The 24,987-nt window shown below is 43.2% G+C and overlaps 3 protein-coding genes across 3 annotated transcripts; 1 reads left to right on the forward strand and 2 right to left on the reverse strand.

Moving 5' to 3' along the window:
* The first annotated feature begins 4,700 nt into the window (after positions 1-4,700).
* LOC4343832 (LRR receptor-like serine/threonine-protein kinase RPK2) lies at positions 4,701-8,424 on the forward strand. The gene has a single exon (XM_015792013.3). It carries the CDS (start codon positions 4,956-4,958, stop codon positions 8,208-8,210), a length of 3,255 nt encoding a protein of 1,084 aa, XP_015647499.1. The 5' UTR covers positions 4,701-4,955; the 3' UTR covers positions 8,211-8,424.
* Positions 8,425-11,748: 3,324 nt separating this feature from the next.
* Positions 11,749-13,540, reverse strand: LOC4343833 (glycerophosphodiester phosphodiesterase GDPD6). Its single transcript, XM_015790897.3, has 4 exons — positions 13,418-13,540; positions 12,989-13,346; positions 12,325-12,896; positions 11,749-12,130 (listed from the first exon to the last, which is right to left on the reverse strand). Exons 2-4 carry the CDS (start codon positions 13,173-13,175, stop codon positions 11,960-11,962), a joined length of 930 nt encoding a protein of 309 aa, XP_015646383.1. The 5' UTR covers positions 13,176-13,346; positions 13,418-13,540; the 3' UTR covers positions 11,749-11,959.
* Positions 13,541-17,281: 3,741 nt separating this feature from the next.
* Positions 17,282-20,017, reverse strand: LOC4343834 (ninja-family protein Os07g0602900-like). Its single transcript, NM_001422253.1, has 2 exons — positions 19,027-20,017; positions 17,282-18,005 (listed from the first exon to the last, which is right to left on the reverse strand). Exons 1-2 carry the CDS (start codon positions 19,550-19,552, stop codon positions 17,572-17,574), a joined length of 960 nt encoding a protein of 319 aa, NP_001409182.1. The 5' UTR covers positions 19,553-20,017; the 3' UTR covers positions 17,282-17,571.
* Between the last annotated feature and the right edge of the window lie 4,970 nt (positions 20,018-24,987).

The following is a 24,987-nucleotide window of genomic DNA, read 5'->3' on the forward strand; positions in this document are numbered from 1 at the left end:
TAAAATTTACATGCGAAGATTCAAAAATTACAGTGCAACTTACAAAAGTTACAGTGTAAGTTTTATAAATTACACTGTAACTTATAAGAAAATGCACTGTAAATTTAAGTGAGAAAATCGAGTGAGAGATAAGAAAAAATCTTTCGAGTGAGATATAGCAAAATCGTATTGAATTTTATCGGGCGTACCCGCAATCGGGGCGACCGCCGCGCTGTGTTGTTTTCTCGATGGCAATTAAGGAAGTCACTGTTCCTGATATGCTTGGGCAACAGGAACTTATTGATATGCTCGTAGAGTAAAGAAGAAAAAAAAAAAGACGACCACTTTCTCTTTTCTTTTCCTCCCGTTCGTGGCTGCTGCTCACCACCACTTTGCCTTTGCGCCGTCTCTCTTCTTTACTCCAAACTTCCAAAGCCCGCCAAGCAAGCAAGCAATCGACCGATCGTGCATGCCAAAGCCAGGGCCGGTCCTATGATTTTAAGTGCCTTAGATAAATTTATCGTGATGGGTCTTCTAAGTTATATATAAAATTTTATGATATATATAAACGCTAATTTTACTTGTAAAAATATCATATATTAAATTTAACATGTCTGATAATTATCAAGAAATAAAGCCGACCAAAATAATAATATATTTGTAACTTATAACTAATATCATTATTTATTAACTTAATGAAGATTAGAAATCCATCATATCAATTCCTTCCCATGAAAAGATACTTTTTCGGACATTTCTTGATGCAAAATAATGCAGAACGGTATTAAGATCAATAGTGTCCAAGATATCATTCTCGATGGAGCACATAGCCAAGCCATTTAACCTTTCTTGCGACATAGTTGATCTCAAATAATTCTTCAACAACTTCAATTTTGAGAAGCTTCTTTCACCTGAAACTACCGTCACATGTACGGTTAAGAGAATTTGATAGGCAACTGAAACATGTGGATAGAAATCTGCATCCATAACAAACTTCAGAATCTCAGGCGCGTACATCGAAGAATCTGGCAAACTCACTTGTAACACCTTTAATTCCGAATAAAATTCATTGATCTTAACATCGGATAAAATACTATACTACTAGTATTAGGTATTGGCCCCCCACCATCATGGGCCCCCGGCGGTCGCCTCGGCTGTATAGGGCCAGGGCCGGCCCTGGCCAAAGCTTAGCAAGTACTCCGTCCTTCACTAAATATTTAATATCGTCGATTTTTTTAAATATATTTAATTGTTTGTCTTAATCAAAAAATTTAAGTAATTATTAATTCTTTTTCTATCATTTGATTTATCGTTAAATATACTACTACTTATTTTTTAATAATATTTAAAAAAATTTTAAATAAAATAAATGGTTAAACATGTTTAAAAAAATTAAGAATATTTAGAGAATGAGAGAGTATCAGTATGCAACGCCAGGCCGTCTTATCGTTTCTCTCCACAAACAACGACAAAACAGGTCACCTAACTCCCCCCCAAAAAGTTACGTGCTCCACAAAAACAAAACGCGACCCATCCAGCACGCCCGCCGCGCGCGACACCACCGCACGAGAGCTACTAGTACTGCTACACCACCGCGTCTCGTGTCGTCTCGTCTCACTCCACGACGCGCGCCGCACCGAGATCTCGGCTCCCAGCACGTGTGGCCTAACACCAACACGCAACAACGGCAACAACAACACACTACTACGCCTCGCGCTCGCGCTCGCGCCTGCGTCGTCTCGGCAGCGAGGCGAGACGAGAGAGAGCCCAGCGTGCATGCTGCCCTGCCCAACCAGCCAACCTTCGCACGCGCCGCCGCCGCTCTCGCTATCCGCATCCTTCCACGCGTACGCCACCAATCCACCCATCGCTTCTCGCTTCTCCGACCGTTTGACCGCCCCAAACTCCCCCCCGCTGGCCACGCACACGTACTCCGTACGTACGAGGGAGCGGGGCCTGGGGCGAGGCGAGCCGCGGGATTGGGGAGCGGACGGTGGGGATGGCGGGTGCGGGGGGCGCGGGTGTACGTGTTTGTGGGGTTTTTTTTACGAGTTTTTGTGGGCGGGCGGGGCCGCGAAAGGGGACAGTGGAAAGAAAGAGAGAGAGAGAAAGCGGTGGCCGTGGAGGGGAAAGCGAAGGCGTGTGGGGGGTTTGGGTTGGGTTGGGTTGGGTTGGGGGGGGGGGGGGAGGGGGGCCTTTTCGCGTTTCACACCCGCCTTTCTCGCGGGATTTGCACGCGGAGGGGTGGCGGCCGGCGCCCGGGGGGGGGGGGGGGGGGGGGGGGGGGGGGTTTGCGGCTGGGTGCGTCGCGTTCGCCGTATTTGCGAAATCAGTCCAAACCAGTCCGGGAGCGTGTGGTTTTTTCCGCTGTTTGGTGGGATTTTGAGTCGTCCGAGCACGTTGGGACCTGGGAAGGAAGCTGTGATGAAAATAGTCACATTTAACTATTTGCTACTTTTAAGATGTGGTAATTAAAAACCACTCGCGATCTATAACATATATGGGTTAAGGGATAAATTTTAATTGCCACTCATAAGAGTAGCAAATAGTTAAATATATCGTCGTTTTCGGTGTTTAGGCATTAGTATATTTCTATTGCCTTTTTCCAACAAACACAAGTAATTACGGATAGACTCGTCTATAGGAGTTATGGTGATATACTTGTAATATTATTGGTTACAACTACTTCCTCAGTCCCTAAGTTTATTTTTAGAGTAATCATTGCATTGGATTTTGTGAAAGTAGGAGATAATTGTATTGGTAATAGACAACGTGACAAATAATTGTATTGAGATTTGATAAAGTATGGATATTATAGTCCTTTGTTTTCTATTGATATGTGTGTGATGGTTGAAAATTTTACTTATTTTAAGACCAATGTAGTAGATACCATATCGTGTCACTCTCAAGTGATATGATAATCCTTTTCAAGGAAATTTCCGCGCTCTCATCCCCATTTTGAGTCGTTTCTACAAGCTCCTCTGTTCGTCCTCTAGGTAACTAATATAGGGTGACAAACATGGTTTCATTGCTACCTCATTATTAGTTTTTTTTCACAATAATTGTTATCTTTGGTATTTTAGTAAGTATTTTTTAGCTATATATGGTCAAAACTTACTCCTACTCCAATCTAACTCTTCATTTATATGGCACAAATTTGACAGTAAATGAAAAAGGTCACTCACAGTAATAACATCTGTAAAATGCATCCTCTCATTAAGAAATCACTATATTTGCCAAATGAAAATTATATCACTCGTGTGCATGGCTTTTTGGAGGGAAAGTAGGTTTTTTCTTCAATAACCGGAGGGAAAGTAGATGATTCGAATTTCAGACCTTTTTTCTTGAAGTCTTGTGCTTTGGATTTTTTAAAATAAATACTATTACCATAGAAAATTCCATAAATATTGTTTGTTGCACCAAAATGTTACTTAGTAGGTTGTCTGCAGTGGAGGTATGATAGGGATCCATTCGGCATTGAAGCGTACAATAAGTAGAGGCAGAGCGAAAATCACTATTTTTCTTTTGTCGCGGGGCTAACAATACTAATCTTTTACATTTTTACAAAAGCTACATTAAACATAGTGCAATTTTACCAAGTTTGAGGGAGGCCAGGCCTCCTGTCACCTCTCTGTGGCTCCTCCGTCTCTAATAAGGCCGGGCATGTTTGCTACTTACTATTAATCATGTCGATCTTGTTTCCTACCACAAATGGTATACTTATTGATTGGTCCAGTTAAGTACAATTAAATATGCGGGCCAAATCAATCCAGCCCTTGAATGGTAAGACTCCTATCGTTTTATCATATATCTATAGACTTTGGTAAGAATACGTGGCTCCACGCTGGAAAGTGCCAAGGGGCCCATCATAACATGTGGTTCGGGCAATGCACATCGTGTGAGCATTACATTCCTTTTAGCCAAATGTTATTTGTGTTGTTTCTACTATAATACATTGCTCACCCATCTTCTCCAATTTTGGCAAGACATTGGACAATGGATGAAATGTTGATGCTACATTACAAAGTTCATCAATAACCCATCACCATTAGAAGGCCAATAGAGGTGGCAGTGATAAATATTATAGATAAATACGTCGAGACATTGGAGCGCAATGTGCAACACAAGCGATGTGTAATTTTTATGGGTCATAGATGAGTAATCCTTATGAACTAGATTTTCATACTGTAAAGACGAGGTTTAATCTACTTTACGTAAGGACATGCAAAAGATATTAAAAGAAAGCGAATACTAGAATGCCAAATAAGAAAAAAAATCTACTCCCTTCGTCTCGAAACGACTCACCATTTTCTATCAAAACAAGATAACCAAAGGTGGTGTTTGAATGTCCTGAAGATGAAGATGAAGATTAAGTGTTTCACGTAAAACGAGGTTATAATAACGTGTAATTAATTGAGTTTTAATTATTCCAAACTTGAAAAATAGACTAATCTAATATTTTGGAACAACTTTCATATAGAAAGTTTTCGCACGAAACACACCGTTTAGCAGTTTGAAAAGCGTGTCACGAGTATTCAAAATTTAATCCAACTTTTATTGGAGAAAAGAATAGGGCCTTTGTATAACGAAACGAAGATGTTTTTCAGAAAGCCCCCACATTGCCAATCTAACGAACGGCGAAGCCAAAAAAAAAAAAAATCCCATCACCCATCGCGCCGCCGTGCAATTTGACACTAACCGGAGCCCTTCCCTGCCAAACCACACTCCCCACACTGTGCCCCAACCCCAACTCCGCTAGCTCACCTCCCACATCACATGCCCACCCAAAGCTTCCAAACCAAGCTACCACCACGCCGCCGCCGCCGCCACCACCACCACCACGCGAGGGTTCAAACCGCAAAACTCCTCCCTCCCCGAGGTCCCCGCCGCAAAAGCCCACCCTAACCCCCACCCTCGCCGCCGGCCACCGCCGCCGCGGACCTAGCTAGCTCCCACCACCCACTGCCCCCACCCCAATGCGACGGCGGCCCCCGCCGCCGCCGCCTCCTCTCCTCCCCATGGCCACCCTCAACACCCAAACCCTAATCACTCTCTTCCTCCTCCTGCTGCTCGCTGCTGCTGCCGCCGCGGCCGACGCCGGTGGTGGTGGTGAGAGGGAGGCGCTGCTGAGGTTCAAGGCGGGGGTGGCCTCCGACCCGGGGGGGTTGCTCCGGGGGTGGACGACGGCGGCGTCGCCCGACCACTGCGCCTGGCCCGGGGTGTCGTGCGGCGGCAACGGCGAGGTCGTGGCGCTCAACGTCTCGTCCTCCCCGGGCCGCCGCCTCGCGGGGGCGCTGTCCCCGGCGGTGGCGGCGCTGCGGGGGCTCCGCGTGCTGGCGCTCCCTTCCCACGCGCTCTCCGGCCAGCTCCCCGCCGCGATCTGGTCGCTCCGCCGCCTCCTCGTGCTCGACCTCTCCGGAAACCGCCTCCAGGGGGAGATCCCGCCCGCGCTGGCCTGCGCGGGGCTCCAGACGCTGGACCTCTCCTACAATCAGCTCAACGGCTCCGTGCCCGCCTCGCTCGGCGCGCTCCCGGGGCTGCGCCGCCTGTCTCTGGCCTCCAACCGCCTCGGCGGCGCCATCCCCGACGAGCTCGGCGGCGCTGGGTGCCGCAGCCTGCAGTACCTTGACCTCTCCGGCAACCTGCTCGTCGGTGGCATCCCGCGGAGCTTGGGGAACTGCAGTAAGCTGGAGGCGCTTTTGCTGTCCTCCAACCTGTTGGATGACGTCATCCCGCCGGAGATTGGCCGGCTAAGGAATTTGCGGGCGTTGGATGTGTCGAGGAACAGTTTGAGCGGGTCTGTGCCAGCTGAGCTTGGTGGTTGCGTTGAGCTGTCAGTACTCGTGCTGTCCAATCCGTATACGCCGATTGGTGGGTCGAATTCGTCGGATTACGGGGATGTCGATGATTTTAACTACTTCCAAGGAGGAATACCAGATGCTGTTGTCGCGTTGCCAAAGCTGAGGGTGCTGTGGGCGCCGAGGGCTACACTGGAGGGGGAGTTGCCACGTAATTGGAGCGCTTGCCAGAGCTTGGAGATGATCAATTTGGGGGAGAATTTGTTCTCCGGCGGTATTCCTAATGGGCTGGTGGAATGCAGCCATCTAAAGTTCTTGAATCTGAGCTCAAACAAGTTGACAGGTGCCATTGATCCATCACTCACAGTGCCTTGCATGGATGTATTTGATGTCAGTGGAAACCGGTTCTCTGGCGCAATGCCAGTGTTCGAGCAAAAGGGATGCCCTTCATCTCAGCTCCCATTTGACGACTTGGTGTCAGAGTATTCTTCCTTTTTTTCATATCAGGCGCTTGCTGGATTTCGTTCGTCCTCATTTGTCTTGGGCACGGATTTGACTAGTTACCACAGTTTTGCCCAGAACAATTTTACTGGACCAGTGAAATCGTTGCCGCTTGCTGCGGATAAACTGGGGATGCAAGGGTCCTATGCTTTTCTGGCTGATGGGAACAATATTGCTGGACAGTTGCAACCTGACCTATTCAGCAAGTGCAACAGCTCAAGGGGTTTCATTGTGGACGTCAGCAACAACTTGATAACTGGCGGGATTCCAGTCGAGATTGGCTCATTGTGCAGCTCTCTAGTCGTTCTTGGTGTTGCTGGTAATCAGCTCTCTGGTTTGATACCAACAAGTATCGGGCAATTGAATTATCTTATCAGCTTGGATTTGAGTAGGAACCATCTTGGTGGTGAAATTCCTACTTCCGTGAAGAACCTGCCAAACTTAGAGCGCCTCTCTTTGGGCCATAACTTTCTCAATGGTACCATTCCAACCGAGATTAATCAGCTGTACTCTCTGAAGGTTCTGGACCTGTCCTCAAACCTCCTCACAGGAGAGATCCCTGGTGCCCTTGCTGATTTGAGAAATCTCACTGCCCTACTCCTTGACAACAATAAACTTACTGGGAAGATACCTTCTGCATTCGCTAAATCAATGTCACTTACCATGTTCAACTTGTCATTTAACAATTTGTCTGGTCCAGTGCCAGCAAATAGCAACACAGTTCGGTGTGATAGCGTTATTGGGAATCCTTTATTACAATCATGTCATATGTATACCCTGGCTGTCCCATCAGCTGCACAGCAGGGCCGTGGTTTGAACTCCAATGACTATAATGATACATCATCTGCGGATTCACAGAATCAAGGAGGAAGCAATTCATTCAATGCAATTGAAATAGCTTCGATAACTTCTGCAACGGCCATTGTTTCTGTCCTTCTTGCTCTGATTGTGCTCTTTATTTACACAAGGAAGTGTGCTCCCCGAATGTCAAGTCGCTCATCTCGAAGAAGAGAAGTTATAACTTTCCAAGACATCGGAGTGCCAATCACTTATGAGACTGTTGTTCGAGCAACTGGGAGTTTCAATGCGAGCAATTGCATTGGAAGTGGGGGCTTTGGAGCCACTTATAAAGCTGAAATTTCACCTGGAGTGTTGGTAGCTATAAAGAGGCTCTCTGTTGGGAGATTCCAAGGTGTTCAACAGTTTCATGCTGAGATTAAAACTCTGGGGAGATTAAGGCATCCAAATCTGGTTACCTTAGTAGGATACCATCTTGGTGAGTCTGAAATGTTTCTCATATATAACTACTTGCCTGGAGGAAATCTTGAGAGGTTTATTCAGGAGAGATCAAAGAGACCTGTTGACTGGAAGATGCTCCACAAGATTGCTTTGGACATTGCAAAAGCACTTGCTTATCTGCATGATACTTGTGTTCCTCGTATCCTTCACCGTGATGTGAAACCAAGCAACATTTTGTTGGACACCGAGTATAATGCTTATCTCTCAGACTTCGGACTGGCAAGGCTCTTGGGAAATTCAGAAACCCATGCAACCACTGGTGTAGCTGGGACTTTTGGATATGTTGCTCCAGAATATGCTATGACATGCCGTGTTTCAGATAAAGCCGATGTGTATAGCTATGGTGTTGTACTGATGGAGTTAATATCAGACAAGAAAGCCTTGGATCCGTCATTTTCTCCTTATGGTAATGGGTTTAACATAGTTGCTTGGGCTTGCATGCTTCTTCGTCAAGGCCGCGCTCGTGAATTCTTTATTGATGGCCTGTGGGATGTGGGTCCGCATGATGACTTAGTAGAGACATTGCATTTAGCAGTGATGTGCACTGTTGATTCACTCTCTGTACGACCAACTATGAAGCAGGTCGTTCAACGGCTAAAGCAACTTCAGCCACCAATCCGAGAACACCGATGATTACACATTCAACTTGTAGAAGGTAAAGATAGCCGTAACTTGTGGCCCTTGGTGATTTTTTTTCCTAATCATCTGTTTGACTAGATTTATCTTGTAGATGCCAGCTCTGTATAATACAGTTTTCACTGAATTGCTCACTAATGTATCTGCAGATAAGAAGAGCAGATGTAAATTAACAACCTTAATTTCAAATATTTCATTTAGGTTTGCCTGACTTGTGCTTCTTTGTTACTTCCCTTTAAAAGAACGAACATCTAGTTCATTTAAGTTTGCCTGATTTGTTCTCCTGTTATTTACCTTTGGGATAGTATACAGTATGTGGTAATCTCAAACGTGATGCAATATCAATACATGGCAAGCATGTGTCATGATTCCCTGCAGCGCTTGTCATATATCTACTTGTATATTCCCATCATTTGCATTGTTGTTTTCTGCTGAGCTTGTATGCAGAGTTAAAATTTTCATGCCAGCGATTAATTGGTCGAGCGCATAGATAGACATGCATGTCTCTAAACACTGACCAGCATATATGATCCAGTCATTCTTCGGTCTTACTTTCTTTTTGCGTGAGAGAGATATCCAGATCAGAGTCGTGCCTTAGTTATCTTCATTATCTCAAAGATTGTACCATTTTTGTTCGTTTCTGGTATTACCATATTTTTGCTGTTGCTAATTTGTACTAGTACCTTCTCTGGCAAGAAAGGTAATGGTTTTTCAGCATGAAGCTGACATATTTAACTTTCGGGCCTTATTTGGGGAATTCTCTTTCTGTAAACACACATCTCATGGAAAGGATTGAAAAATGTGCAAGAATATTACCTTGCATAATTTTAGCTTCAGCAAGTGAAAAATGAAACACAGCAGATCATGATACCATCAGTTCATCAGAGACAGGACCATGTGCGGCTTCTGAATTTTCCATTTTCCAGGGGTTCTCATCCACTTGTGAGTTTCAGTTGTTCTTTTTCTGTCTGTATTTGGCACTCGTGCTTTCACTTTCCAGTTCACGATCGCCTGGATTCCTGATAGTCTTGCCCGCTCACGTATGTATATTCATGTGTTTGGAAGTGAGTTGGCAGGCACCAGCGCAAAAAGGCTAAGGATAACCATGTTCTTCCTGCTTTCAATCGCCTCAACCATAACTAATTCTATCCGGAATCAATGGATCGTGAGCTGAATTTTGTTGCTGGAACAAGTAAAAATTATACTGTGCTACTCAGTGATTGGTCGTGAATCTGAAAAAAAATTGAGTTAACCTGTTAATTCTACCCCTCATCTTAGTGACTGCAGCAAAATAGTTCAGGAATCCAGTGCCAATGTAAAATCATAAACATCTTTCTTTCTAATGTTGTTGTAAAATCATAAACATCTTTAGGGATCATCTTAGTGACAGGTTTTTCAGTTGCTGCAACTATCCTGGTTATGGCTAGGCAAGATCTGAACCAAGCATATGTATAGGGCGGCACAGTAGCATCAACCAAACATTGCTCCAGCTCCAGCAAAAAAAAAAAAAGACATAGTATCAAGTAAAAGATCATACCATGCATGAAGATGTAAAAATTAAAATAGAATTGTCATCATGAACATTATGAGATCCACGATGGTTTAGTAACGATCCACGATTTGTTTTTTTGTTTGATATTGCGCTGATATTACTTTTAGTTAGTGATAAGTAATTTTTGTAAATTTGCCAATGACTGTAGAACCAGTTGAGATCTTAGTAATATGAACCAAATTAGCATGAAGTGAACAAAAAAAGAAAAAGAAAAGAAAAGGCAATCTTTGACTACTATGCTGTCTATGCAACTGGATTATGTGTTCTGCTGCCGAATCGAGTGGTTCTTGTTTGTATCATGCCAATTTCTTCATGTAGGCATGTCGCTGAAGGTGATGTACTATCAACTGCCCAACCTAAGGCACAGAAGTACTGCAGTACAAAAGTATTTCCAACACGTGGATACTTCGATAGTATAGAAAATACAGCACGGCAATATATCAAAGAAAAATGTCACCACACATTTCTCGAAAGTCCTTTTGTGTCAAAAAGGCTATTGCGCGTGCTATTTTGTTGGCGTTGTTTTTTTTTTTTGGCCAATTATGTTTTTTTTTCCTTTTTGGCAATATTGCTTGTGGGGCTTGTTTGACGTTTTTAATGGGCTGAACACATTAAGTTTATCTTTTTGGGCTCGGCCCTTTTCCTTTTGGGTTGAATGCATGGCCCACAATCAAGTTTTTTCTTTTTATTTAATTTGAATATTTTTATGTATAAAGTTTCTATATCAAATGTTTTTATGTATAAAGTTTCTATGCCGAATATTTATATGGATAAAATTTTTATGCCGAAGACTTTATGTAAATGTTTCTCTACATAGAAAGTTTTTATATACAAAAGTTTAATATAAATTTTCTATGTATAAAGTTGTTATTTATAAAATTTTCCTATATAGAATTTATTCTAGTCTAACTTGAATTGAAAATGAGTGAGCTTTTTTATTCACACGTGGTTAAAAGAAATAAACATTTGCTAAAAGGGAAGTGGGCTTAATTTATCCTCGCCAATGTTGCTTGCTCGTTGTGTATTTATACGTTTCTTTATCTCTTGTTTTTTTTTCCTTGATATGTTGATTTGCGTTGGTGTTTTTTTAAGGATTCAAGTAAAGACAATTAGATTGTAAGTATTAAAAGTTATAACATAAGTTCTAAAAATTATAATATAATTATAGTGAAACTATATAAGTTACCATCAAAAATTAAATTAAACGTACTTACATATGGCGTCATAAATGTAGTCCTTATGCGGACTAATAAAAATAAATAAAATTCGGTGCGCTTTGCATGTATAAACCACAAATATAATAAGCCCATGTTTCCATGGGTGTGAGACTGAGCACAAAAGGCTAGGATAAACCCCCACCCCCACATTCTTCCTGCTTTGAATCGTCTCAACTATATCTAATTCTATCCGGAATCAATGGATCGTGAACTGAATTTTGTTGCTCTATTGGATGTGAAAACATTTGAGTTACCCTCTTCTTTCTACCCCCTCATATCTTAGTGATAGCCAATTGGCCATTAATTTGCACACAAATTCTCGTAAGCTGCAGCAAAATTATTCCAGCAATGGGACCATATAGCGGCAATGCAAAATCGTAAACATCTTTGTTTCTAATAAAGTTGTAAAAATCATACTTAAACGATAACCTAAATAGGGAACATCTAAAAATTGTATTGGCGCATAGGGAACATCTGAAAATTGTATTAAAAATCATACTTAAACGATAACCTAAATAGGGAACATCTGAAAATTGTATTGGCGCATAGGGAACATCTGAAAATTGTATTGGCGCATAAAAGCTTGGGGCGATTTGGCGAAGAAAAAACTAGCCGGACAAATAACATAATCAAAACATATGCTATCCCAACGTCATATAAAAAGGAACGGAGGTATTATATGTTAAAATAAGAACATTATGCATAAAAAGAGTTTCATTCTCGTAGAGTGGATAATTCTATTTATTCCAATTATTCTTCTAAAAAAAGCAAAAGAAAATTCAAAATCCTTTTTTATTCATACTTTCTCAAACACAAAATACACTCTCAAAATGGTCAAATGAGTGAAAAGAAATTTGACTTTCATATACTAATTAATATCTTAACAGAATTCCACATAATAATGAACTAATGATCAATGCATTTTATATCATCGTCGCCATGCCTAGAATAATCCTAGCAAAGAGAAGATCGATCAATCAGCCCTTCCTCCCGGCGGTGGTCCACTCCTGGTAGCGGCGGAGGCTCGCCGGAAAGTCGGTGAAGAGGTCACCGACGTCGTTGATCCAGTAGTCGTACTCGGCGTACGGATCCTGCCGGAAGTTGAAGTGCAGGAACTGGTTCTCGTTCCGGTACGTGTAGGGGTGCACCTGCAGATAGGGATGCAAACGGACCGACCCGTGAGTTCACTTATAAATCAAATAAATGATAGTTTATGAGTTTTCGTGTCATGGCCCGACTTATTTATAGGTTAAATTAATAGTTAACCCGTAAGTCAAACCCGTCGGTTACACACTAATTTTGTCTATAAGAGGTTCGCGGATAAGCCCACTTGCAGCCCTACCTGCAAGCCCCTGGCGTGCGCCCTTGCGACGAGGTCCGTCGGCGCCGCCAGCTTGTTGTCCGTCGTCGGCGGCACCACCGTATCCTTCCACGGCCCGACGCCGACGACGTACTCCCTCATGTAGTCGAGGTGTTCGTCCGAGGTCACCTCGTCGTAGGACTGGCTCGTGTCCTCGGTGCGCACCGTGGTGTCGTCGACGAGGAGCACCATGGGGGAGTCGGTGAGGCCGGCGGCGTAGACGAGCGACGTCGGGGCGAACGACTGGATGAACACCGGCCGCGCCGCCCACGCCGGCGACATGTACCGGCCGCCGTAGCCGCGACGCTTGAGCGCCGCCACGAACTTGTCCTCGAACTTCTTGCCGTCGCGCCACCGCACCTGCCGGTTGACGAACACCGGGTTCTTGATCTCCGGGTAGATGCCCACCACCCTCGACGCCGCGCCAGCCGCGGTGTCGATGAACTCGTCGAACGTGATGATCCGCGACGACTCGCCGCCGTTGTAGGACCTGTCCCGGAACGCGTACCTCTGCTTGGATCTCAGCGTCTTGAGCTCGGCCAGGGTGAAATCGGCTGCAGAACATTCGACAACGATGAGACATTCGATGATGGCGGCGGCGGCGGCGAGGCGAGAGAGATCGTCAATGGCGTGGCGGGCGGCTTACTGATGAAGAAGCCGGTGACGTTGGTCCACTGGACCTCGAGGGTGCGACGGCGGGAGGCGAACTCGGGGTGGTCGGCGACGTCGGTGGTGGCGTCGAGGGTGGTGTCGTGGAAGCAGACGAGGTGGCCGTCCTTGGTCGCCGTCACGTCGGCCTCGATGAAGTCGGCGCCCTCGTCGATGGCGCGCATGTACGCCGCCGCCGTCTCCTCGGGGAGCTCGCCGTTCGACCCCCGGTGCGCGATGTTGAACGGCCGCGACGTCTGCAGCGGCGCCTTCGGCGTCCCCCCCGCTCCTCCTCCACCGACCAACGGCCGCGCCGCCGCTCGCCGCGCACCAGACAAGCACCACCATCGCCACCCCTGCACGCAACGCAACACACGTTAGGACAGCGAACGCACGTCGCCGGAGAACGTTCGAGGGTTGCACGTACACGGAGAGGCCATCGATCTCGTCGTCGTCGTCGTCGCCGCCGGCGAGGTATGGATCGATCGATCGATCGACGCTGATGGAGTGATGCTATATATAAGGAGTACGGAGCGGTGTTGCGGGGAATATTCCAATAGAAAGTAGGTTTAGACTAGCAAAATCGATAGACTACTGATGACGACGACTACGGAATCCACGAGTACATGTGTGTTGGGCCTCGGATTATTTAGCCCATTGGGCTCGAACAAAGCCAGTTTGAACGAGCCCATGAGCCCATTTGTTAGGAATGTTTCACGCATTTATTTTGGCCCAAGCTCACTGTTCAACAGTTTCCGTCAAATTCCACGACCGATCCGTGACATATGAAACACATAGCCCGTCGTTTTACATATCAACGACTCTTGTTGAGTGGTAGTCTGCGGACGTCGTCTAAGGCAGACAATTAAGTATCGAGATTAAAGTTTTAAATGCGGGCTGACAACGATAAAAGCTACTACTCTCTCTGTCTCTAAATATAAAAAACTTTGATGGGATGTGACACATTATAGAATTCAGATTCGTTGTACATCTAAAGACAGAGAAAATACATGTGTAGTACAGTGGCGTAGCTAGTTCCTGGATTGGTTGGATAGCCGTGTCACTATCAATTACTCAGATTGCTTCTTAAATATTGTGCGAATGACTAACAAATATTCATTGGCGTCTAAGACTCAACGGCATTGCTGGTTCCATCACTTATGGCAACGCCATAACATTCGGCACAGGAAAACACACACTCGCATTTGTACATGCGATGATGCGTGCTTAAATGCAAGATTATATGTATTTGAGCGAACATTCTTTACATATACTTTTATCATCATATGCAGCGAGATAAATAGGCATTTCGTTTTGAAACTGAAATATGCCATATTTCCTCCGTCTCAAGATGTAACTACTTTTAGCTACTTTTAGCACAGTAGCTTGTCCCGAAAATGAAGCTATTTTTCCACCTATCCTCTCCTCTCGACTAATCACAACCATTCTCCATTTAATTACCTCACCCACTTACTATTTTCAACCACTCACAAAATTTCTCCAGTTATTTCTACCAACTTTATTAATATTTGTGTCTACCTAAAAAAATGACTACTCCATCCGTCCCATAAAAAATCAATATAATACTAGATATGACACATTCTAATACTACGAATCTAGACATACCCCTGTCCAGATTTATTGTACTCTAATATTTCACATTCAGTTCTAGATTTACTTTTTTTTACGGAGGAAGTACATTTTTAAGATAGATGTATTATTACCTCCGTCCCAAAATAAGGGCAGCCGTGGATATCCGTGCCCAACGTTTGACCGTCCGTCTTATTTGCAAAATTTGTGAAAAATTTAAAAATATTTAGTCACACATAAAGTACTATTTATGTTTTAACATCTAATAGCAATAAACGTACTAATCATAAAAAAATTTCAAATAAGACGAACGGTCAAACGTTGAACGTAAATAGTGCAAAACTGCACTTATTTTGGGACGGAGTGAGTACTAATCTATTGGCACTTTAAATACCACCGTGCAGTGCCAATGTATGAGTTGCTACTAAAATGTGCTGATAACGCATAAACTGTTAAAAGAGACATATATTATAATACAAATTCGATGCAAAAGATCGCAAAGAGAATGGTTCCACGTGGCAACACCGGTTTCGCGGAAGAGACTTGACGAAAAGATCTTGCGCGTGCGCGTGCAAAGATCTAGAAATGCTCTTGCGTGCGTGCGTGCACTGGCCACCAGATGGAGTTTCTTCCAGAAGCTTCTTCACGAATGTATCAATGGAGCAATTGGGTCCATGGAACATGGTTTAGCAGGCCGTGCAATGGCACAAGAAGATGCTGGATGAAACGAGATATTAACCATACATGTAGGCTGTAGCATGCAAACATCCGGTGCATGATGGTCGATGCATGAATTGGCACATTCAGTAGTCCGTACTCCCTACTTTGTACGCACAGCTTCGATTAATTTTTACTTTCCTTGTATTTAAGCTCTTCAATATCCCGTCTAGATTCACTAATGTTCATATAAATTTACACATGTATTTGAAACACATATATTGATCCATGTATAAATTTAACCCACAACGTACGTCTTATAGTATGAAACATAAATTTATTCAAAACCTCAAACATTTTATACACATACATTGATCCATATATGAATTTATTCAAAATCCAAACATTTTATAATGTGAAATATAAATTTATTTAAAACCCAAAACATCAGAGAAAATAAGCCTGTAATTAACTGAAAGTATATATTCATTTGTTACCCCACTAGGCCCAATGGCCTAGGCTCATTATACCATGCGTGGCTTTTGCCACGCGTTTTTTCTAGTAGTTACGTTATAACTATACTGTATTTATATTTAAAGTTTTTTATAAAAATAATTGTGACGTTTTTCTGAAGTAATTCCCTAGTTATGTGTGTGGCTGTAAGTCGTGCAGGTGGTCGCGCGTCAGAGCGCACAAAACCATCGAGTGATCGCGCTAACACTGTGGGGGAGAGGCACTCAGGCGCATACATGCTGCAGGTTTCCAGCGAGTTCGGGGAGGAAGAAAAATAAATATCACCAACAACGTTTTCCAAGATTTTGTTTAGATGCTGCTGCTGATGCGATGCGTCCGGTAGCGGATGATGGGTCACGCTGCCGCGCTCAGATCAAACCAGCAAATCAATCATTAGGGACACGTTTTGCTGCTGCGTTGCACAAGAGTCCGTCTATGGTTGGCTTAGCTCTCTTTACTCACAAACAAAAGAAGAAAAACCTGAAAAAGAACAGTGCCATGTGAGAGGTACTACTTACCAGTAGTATTCCTAAACACTCCATAATTCTTTTTATAATTTAAACACGTGGATAATATTCTTCTTTGCAAGTATTTTTACAACAATTTCGTTAGATATTATTACGGTATCGAAGCTACGCAACAAAACCTAGTCATATATCTTAAAAACACGGTATAAACACAGGATCCAATCGGTTACCCATGATTTATTATAAGTAGTAGCAGCTTATTGATAATTAGAAAAATAATTTATAGATAAAACTTTCAATACATTTGTTCTTTGCAATTTAAAAGCCAATACTGAAAGAAACTACATTAGAAAAACTTCTTTCATTAAAAAAACATCAAAATCAATTTTAGAATCAAGTTTTAAAATTCAAATTTTAACAACGGCTTATAATTCATTGGGTGAACAATGAGACCCACATTCATATAAGTGTGTGTTCACATTCACCTATATAGACTTATATGGAGATTCTACGTACTACTCCGTCAAAAAGAATAAAACAATCCTAAATACAAATTTAGACACTCATATGTTCAGGTTTTAATTAGGATTAAGTTTTTTTATGCGATGAAAGGTATGTTTAAAAAACCAATTCTAGGTCCTCATCCGTTGCTTATATTCCCTAATAAGTACAAAACGGTTTATTAGAAAAAAATAATTTACAGGTAAAACTTTTTTATATGTGTGTTCTTAATAGTCTAAAAGCCAATGCTGAAAAAGAAACTACGTTGAAAATACCTTCAAATCGACTTCAAAATTATGTTTGAAAGTTCATATTTTAGCTTTGACAACCGATGGAGCTTCTATTTTATAAACAAAAGTAGTTCTTCTTTCGAACATTACAAAAATCATGAGATAATCACAAGAATTAGTTCAATCTCCGCAAAATCTTTTAAAATTCTTTCATTTCAAAATAAGGCCCAAGTTTCTAGGCCAGAGGTGATTCCATGTTTGTACAAGACCGGTTTCTAATGTGCTATGAGCTTTTGCTCATCTGAAAACTGCAGAGTTGGGTACCTCCACGGCTGAACCAACATCCAATTTGGATTCAGGACATTTTTGAGCTGATGATGACAAATTCTCTCAAATTTGTTCACTCCCTTAACTTACAGTAAGTAAACAGCTCAGGCCCTGCATTTCCTTTCAACTCATGGAAATCCAGGGGACGGCTAATTAACATATCATAAAAAAGCTAATGATATTACCAAGAAATTCAGATGTGAAAAAAAAAGTGAAAGAGAAGATCAAAAGAGAGAGAGAGAGAGAGAGAGAGCGATCTGATGACAACTAAGGTGCACCTGCCTGCGAGAGCACGATCACAAGAACACCGACCGCGAGGGGTTGACGACGATGTGCCTGAGCGGGTTGGTGACGTCGCCGCCGCCGGCGTGCTTCACGAACTCCGCCGGCGTCAGGAAGTTGCCGTGGCAGACGCACACGATCCTCACCTCCTCGCGTTTCCTGTACTTGTACAGGAACCCGTCGATCTTCCGGCCATTGGGGCCATCCACCCTGGACGACACCATCGGCATGTCCTCCATCATGCTCTTCCTCAGGTCGCCGGTGCTCGTCGTCCGCATCGTCAGCGACCGGAGCGTCCGCAGCGGCGGCTGCTCCTTCATGCTGCCGTTCGCCGGCGGCCTCCCTCCTCCGCCGCCGCCCGACGACGCCGTCGGGGGAAGGGGTTTGTTTTGACAACTAGCATTGTCTGAAGATGATGTGTCCATGGCTTCAGCACCAACACCAACACCTGCGCGCCAAAAGGAAAGCGGCAAATCGTCACATTTTTGCAGATTCAAATGGAGATAATCTACACTTGCGTCAAATGCTAATGGAAATGAATTTCAGTTCTTTTCAGGCAAATTTTCATGGCTCGAGCTCGCGCAATGTCAAAGGCATTGAATCGTAATTCATAACACCAGCTTGGACAATGATTAGTCTAGATAATTAATCATTCTTTTATGCTACCTAATGGCCATGCTTATAAGTAAGGGCCATCCCAAAAAGGAATCTCTGTGGACTGTAGCATCTACTAACAACACCACAGCCCAACGAATTCCATGAACGATATCAATCATAAGATACATTCTAGCAAAAAAAAAAATATGTGTAAAAGCACCAAACTTTTTTCTCCATAAAGAACTCTCTATTTTTGAGTTTCTAATTGCAAAAGCACTCATCAGCTAATCTCTCAACATGCTTCCCATTTCACTGTAAAAGGGCCTTCAACATAACAAGAATACTGATCAGTAGTGGAAAACGGCAAAACTGCAAAAGCACCTGACAGGTTCGTGTCTGCTCAAATTTCATCGTATATAACTGCAACCCAAAACACAATCTTTCCTTACCTAAAAATTTAGGAGATCGATCCCTGCCCATGCAAATCCTACCAAACATAGCAATCAATCCCGTTTGACCTTTGAAAATTTCCTTGTGAAATTCCTAATGAAACTAAACTGTTTCATGTGAAATTTCTGGCCTAAACTGTCTTTACCAAATTTAGGTTCCAAGGGGGCCCAAAGCCCCAAACTTTGTGCTTAGCACAAGCACAAACAACACATCATGCACACCAACCTGAAATCCTGAATGAACCATCAATAGCTATCGACCAGCAAAGCTAATGGAATAGTTCAGCTACAATCTTTCGCTCAAAAATAAAAAAAAAATCCAGCTAGAGCAGTGGAGATTAAAGTCTAATTAATTCAGTAGCAAATGGAGTTTTCTAGCAAAAAAAAAAATGGAACCATGAAAAGTAACAGTATCACATGTACCTTGCTCTGGCATGCACGACGAGGTGCTCCCCTGCGACACGACGGATCGCCGGAGCTGGAACCCGGTGGGGTACATCGCGTCCTGGCCGTCGTCCCGGCCGCCGCCGCCGGCGCCGGCGGACCTGCCGGAGTTCATGGAGTTGCGGCGCTCGAGGCGCTTGCGCTTGGCCTCGAGCCGCTTCAGGCTCTGCATCTCGCGGCGGCGCCACCGCTCCTCCTCGGTCTCCGTGGGGAGCGAGCTGGTCCGCATCAGCGGCGCCGGAGCCGGCGCCGCGGTGGCCACGTCGTCGCCGCCCGCGCCGCCGCCGCCGCCGCCGGGCAGCGAGCAGATTGACGCGATGGACGACGACCTCACCAGCCTCGGCTTCTTGAACTCCCTCGCCAGGTCGGCGCCGAAGCAACCGCCCAGCGACAGCCCCAAGCTGAGCTCGATCTCGTCGGACTCGCCGCCGCCCTTCTCCCCCGCCACCGCCGCGCCGCCCACCTCCCCGCCGAACCCGCCCAAGAAATCCCTCGACGCCGCCATGGCACCAAAAAAACAACCAAGAATTCAGCTATCAAACCAGCAACAAGCAGATGATAATCCTTCGCCGTCTCCCAATCTCTCCAACACACCACCAAAATCCCTCAACACCACCTCGCCCATGCCTCGAATTCTCCCAAGAACACGCAACCAACGAGCTCCAAATGCAGAGCACTAGTAGACATTACTCCAGCACGAAGCGCAACCCAAGAAACGAGCAAGAAACCTCCTCCTCCGCCGCCCTCGCCGCCTCTGAATCTCCCACGGAAATCGATGGCGAACACGACGAGGACGCAAGAAAACGACCGAACGAGCAGAATTCGATGGAGCAACCAGATCTCTCTACGCGGAGAGGAAGAGGAAGCAGAGAGAATGGAGGTGAGGAGAGGGAGGCCTTCGTGTCCAGTCTAATCTCTTTGCTCCGCCATTAACCCGAGAAAAAAAAATCGTGAGAAAAAAAAAATAATGGGAGAAAAAAAAATGGGAATACGGGGGAACTGTAGGAGTAAGGGCGCATGGCGGGTTGCCACGTGTCGTGGGTAGGGGACACGTGTTGGATCGCGACGAGCCGAGCCGAGCCGGGGTTGGGAGGGTCGGCTCGGCTTGGGTGTTGTGGGGACCGGTACAAAGAAAAAAGCGTGACGTGTCGAAGGACCGTAGGGGGCCCTTTGGCCTGACACGTTCTGGATTATTCCGTGCAACCGGTTCCCTTGGGTGGTGGCTTCATTGCTCATACTAAATATATTTTATGTTCTAGCAATTTTTTTTATGCTACAATGATTCATGGTTACGAATAAATATATTTATATGTGATAAGTATTTGTATATAATATATTAGTCGCATTGGTTAATTTAATACTTTACGATTATATCCATCAATATTCTATTAGTTGATTATATACATAAAATTCTGCCGTGTTGCGCACGTCATTACAATAAAAATGAAGTAAAACAGTGTTGTTTCATTGCATAGCTGAATCAACCCATTCAACTTTCTTCGATTGTGAAATTAACTTGTTAATTATACCAGTTATGTCTTTATAAAATATACATGGAACAATAGAAATATTGGCATAGAGTTTTTTCGCGTTGCGCACGTCATAACAGAACCAAATTATATCTTTCACACATTCGAAGCATACTACCATAATTTCAGCGTTCCTTTTTGAAAAACAAAATCACAATAACCTCTAAAATAGAAACGATAGGACATCAGTCTTATTGATGTATGATACTGTAGTATATTCCATACCATACCATGGTTTAGCGTCGTTTGAACTTTCAACGATTGCAAAACTTATCCAATTCCCCAGCGGTCGACCTATGTCTGTCGTGTGTTTGTTCTTTTTTGTTTTTCCATATAAGACTATTTTCATGTTTGTTTAGCTCTGTTTTAAAGTCAGGTAATAAAAATTGAAATAAATTTCCACGTTCATTCTACATTTCTACCAAGCCAAGCCAGACCAAGAAACCTCACACACCAGCTCAGCGTCGGCTCGGCTCGCCCACAGCCAAAACAAAAAAACAAAAAAAAAACAGCAAACTAATCACCTCTTGGCGACCCCGTAGGGGCAGGCAGGCAGGACCTAGCCTAGCCAGCTATACCAGCAACTGGCACCCAACAAACAGCTGCAACTTGCCCTCACCTGTGGGCCCCACCTCCCCCTCTCGACTGGGGCCCTACGCCGCAGCGACACGTCGCCTCCCCTCCGGAGAAGCATCTCATCTCACAAAAGCGCGCAGCCAAAGCGGGAGGGGGGCTACGTGTGCCGCGCAGGTCGCCGCATCGCCCGCCACGTGTCCCGCCTCTCTCTCTCTCTCCCCCCACGTGGGCCCCGCGACAGCTCACGTCCTCCTCCCCCCCACAGCTTTGACCACGCGGGGTCGCCTTCGCCGCTCGATGACGTGTGGGACCGGGCGTAGGGGTGGTCCCACGCGTCGGTGGGTGGGTGGGTGACGTGCGGGGCTCGCGCGCGTGGGGGCGGGTGGTTTCTGGTGGTGACGTCATCGGCGACCCGGGGGTGGGGTGAGGGAGGCGACGGCGACGTACTATAGGGGGGGGGGGGGGTGCGTGGAGATCCACGTGTCGGGCGGCGGCGGGGGTGGCGAGGGAGAGAGCGGACGGCCCGGATGGAGCCACGTTGTCCGGCCGCGGGGTGGGGGCCACGTACAAGTGGAGGGTGGATAGCGTTGGGCTGTGGTCCCACCGCGGTGGGGATGCGTGGATCGTCTGTGGGGCTGTGGAGCGTGGGTTGTATGGGTTGTCTGATGTACTATTTAGTTCACGAAAAGAAAATTTTTAGATATTACATTGAATGTTTAATCAGATGTCGGAAGGGTTTTTCGAACACGGATAAAAAAACTAATTTCATAACTCACCTAGAAACCGCGAGACGAATCTTTGAGCCTAATTAACCCGTCATTAGCACATGTGGGTTACTGTAGCACTTATAGCTAATCATGGACTAATTAGACTCAAAAGATTCGTCTCGCGATTTTCCTCCCCCTAACTGTACAATTAGTTTTTTCATTTATCTATATTTAATGTTTTATGCATGTGTATAAAGATTCGATGTGATGTTTTTAGGAATAAATTTTGGGGAACTAAACAGGGCCTGAGTGAAGGGGTTTTGCCTGCAGATAATCACTCCATTCGTACGAGACGAGCACGTATTTTAAGATTCAATAGCTTTAAATGTTTGATCAATAATTATTTTGTTATAAATTAATTTTTTTATGAAATTAATATCATTATATGTTAGCTTTTGAGTTTACTTTCGTATGATTATGATTTCATTGCTACAGGCATTATATTATGATAAATTTAAAATGAAGTATTAGTTTCGAAGACCACGCTTTAGTTAGTGGGACGGATGGAGTAATTGCCTGATGCCCTGATGGAATATGTGAAGTGTGTTCAATGTAAATACCGTTTAGTGGAGCTTCTACTTTGAGATTTTTGTCACACTGAGATATAGCTATATCCGATATTTTTGAGATCCTAGATAACATATAATTAAACTACATGTTCTATCATGCATGAACATTAATTACTACTCCCTCCGGTACCATAATTCTTGACGTTTTGGACAAGATTGAGGTCAAACTTGTGTAACTTTGGCTATCAATAACTCCATAGATTGATGATTTGTATTTCAAAGTTCTATAATAAAAGTAAACATGCATTTATTTATTGTATATATTATAATAAAAAAACAAGGTAAAAGATGTATTTTTAAGACCGTTTCATTGTCCAAAATGTCAAGAAATTATGAAACCGCAGGGAGTATCTCTATCCCATAAAAACCCAACTCCCATATTCCTAGGCACAAATAATAGAGAGAAAAATATCTAAAGTGCCCCTCATTAATACAAATTGGTTGGTGGGTAGCTAGGTGAGAGGTAGTGAGCAATAAAAATTATTGATTTATGCATTAAAGGTGGATTAGAAGATAAGAATTGATTAACTCTAGGATGTGGTTTATTTTGGGACAGAGTGAATACATGGTAAAGATGGAGCTATATTCTCGCCGCTCCTAAGCTCCACCTTCGAAATCAGATATGCACCAAACATCCAAGTAAATTGAAGTTATAGCTCCTAGCATAGGAGTAGATATATGATTTTTTTTTGTGGTAATATGCCCATGATCACTAAAAATGAAATACAACTAGTATTTATGAAACATTTTCTTATCTTTATATTTATGGTTTGTAATCAGACAAACAATTAAAATGTCAGACAAGAAGAAAATAATGTCTCTGTCAATGAAGTAAAATTTGATAGCCTGTTTGCTGAATTACAAAGTTCATGTTCAATTTTATATATTTATGTTGGTTGACTCTATCTTAAATATGAGTATCATTTGCTTTGGTGGCATAAAAATTCTTTCAAGAATAGCCGACATGCCTAAGTATAATAACTTATTGACAGCTTTTCAAAAAATGTTTAACACATGAAATAATCATTGGTCCATGTCAAGTTTTCGAGCCATAGAAAACATTATTGAACCGAGCAACTGCACTAAGGATTCTATACTCTCCTTTCCTGACTGAATTGCTAAACATTGTAATTTTTAAAAAAAGTATAGAAAAGTTACATTGAAAATTTATATTAATTCATATTTTAAAATCTTTTAGCTTATACTTAATTAATTATAGTTAATCTACCGTTCCGTTTTGCATTTCGGGAGGGAAGGGTAATGAACCCGTTGGTTCAAAAACACCATAAATCATGCCTAACAAAACAAGCAGATTGTATAACTGTTGATGAACAGGGGTGATGTGGTGGTGGATATATGGAGTCATGGATGCAGGACTTCACTCATTAGGATTTAAATTCTCGTGTCTACGAATATTATGTACATATAGTTGGGTTTTCAATAGGATTTTAGTGAGATTAGAAACACGCCATTCTCAGAGCATATGTTATAGGAGATGCATTCGTGAGGGTGTTAGTAAGATGTTGCGTTTATGTCTAACGATGTAATTGCAAAAGTAAAAAAAAAGATTGAGCATCTATGACCTATACACACTTACCGACAATTATAACACAAATATTTTATGGATGGATGAATCATCGATGGATGTCAAATTATTAAGTTACGGATAAAAAAATATTAAACAAGCAAATCCACTGACAAAATAAACATAGAAACTGCAGGAGTAATGCCTAACAAAAAACAAACAACTCTATGTCCAGATTCGTTGTATTAGGAGGGGTCACATCCCCTCCCAGGTTAGCTTTTTTTTTTTTAAGACGGAAGGAGTAGATGATATAGACTTTGGATTGAGCATCTAGTAGATGTTAATCGTGACATTTACCAACACAAGCGACATATATATTGCTCCATCCGTTTCAGGTTATAAGATGTTTTCACTTTGGTCAAAATCAAACTGCTTCAATTTGACCAATTTTATAGAAAAAAAGTAATATTTTCGACCCAAGATAAATTTATTATAAAAATATATTTAATTATTAATTTAATAAAACTAATTTAGTAATGTAAATAAATTTATATCTCTTTATAAATTTAGTTAAACTTGAAGCAGTTTTAATTTGACCAAAGTCAAAAATCTTATAACCTGAAACGGAGAGAGCATTCGCTAAATGGAGTACTACATACCCCCTCCGTTCCATAAATCTAGTACCGGATGTGATATATCGTAATACTATAAATTTGGATATACATATGTATAAATTTATAGTATTAGAATATGTCACATTTTGTTTTTAGATGTGTTTTTTATGGGATAGATGAAGTACCATGGTAATGACGGCCATACCATTACACCTATAACCGGAGTAGTACATCGCCATATCTATCTGTTGAACTTTTTTTTCCTGATCTGTCACTATGAGTCATTGGAGGAGTATGCATAAAGCTACGCGGCCAACAATTAATTAAGGTACAGCAATCACTGTTCACAATAGCCAACTA

The sequence above is a fragment of the Oryza sativa genome, chromosome 7 (genome assembly GCF_034140825.1).
Source record: "Oryza sativa Japonica Group chromosome 7, ASM3414082v1".
NCBI classification, from domain to species: Eukaryota; Viridiplantae; Streptophyta; class Magnoliopsida; order Poales; family Poaceae; genus Oryza; species Oryza sativa.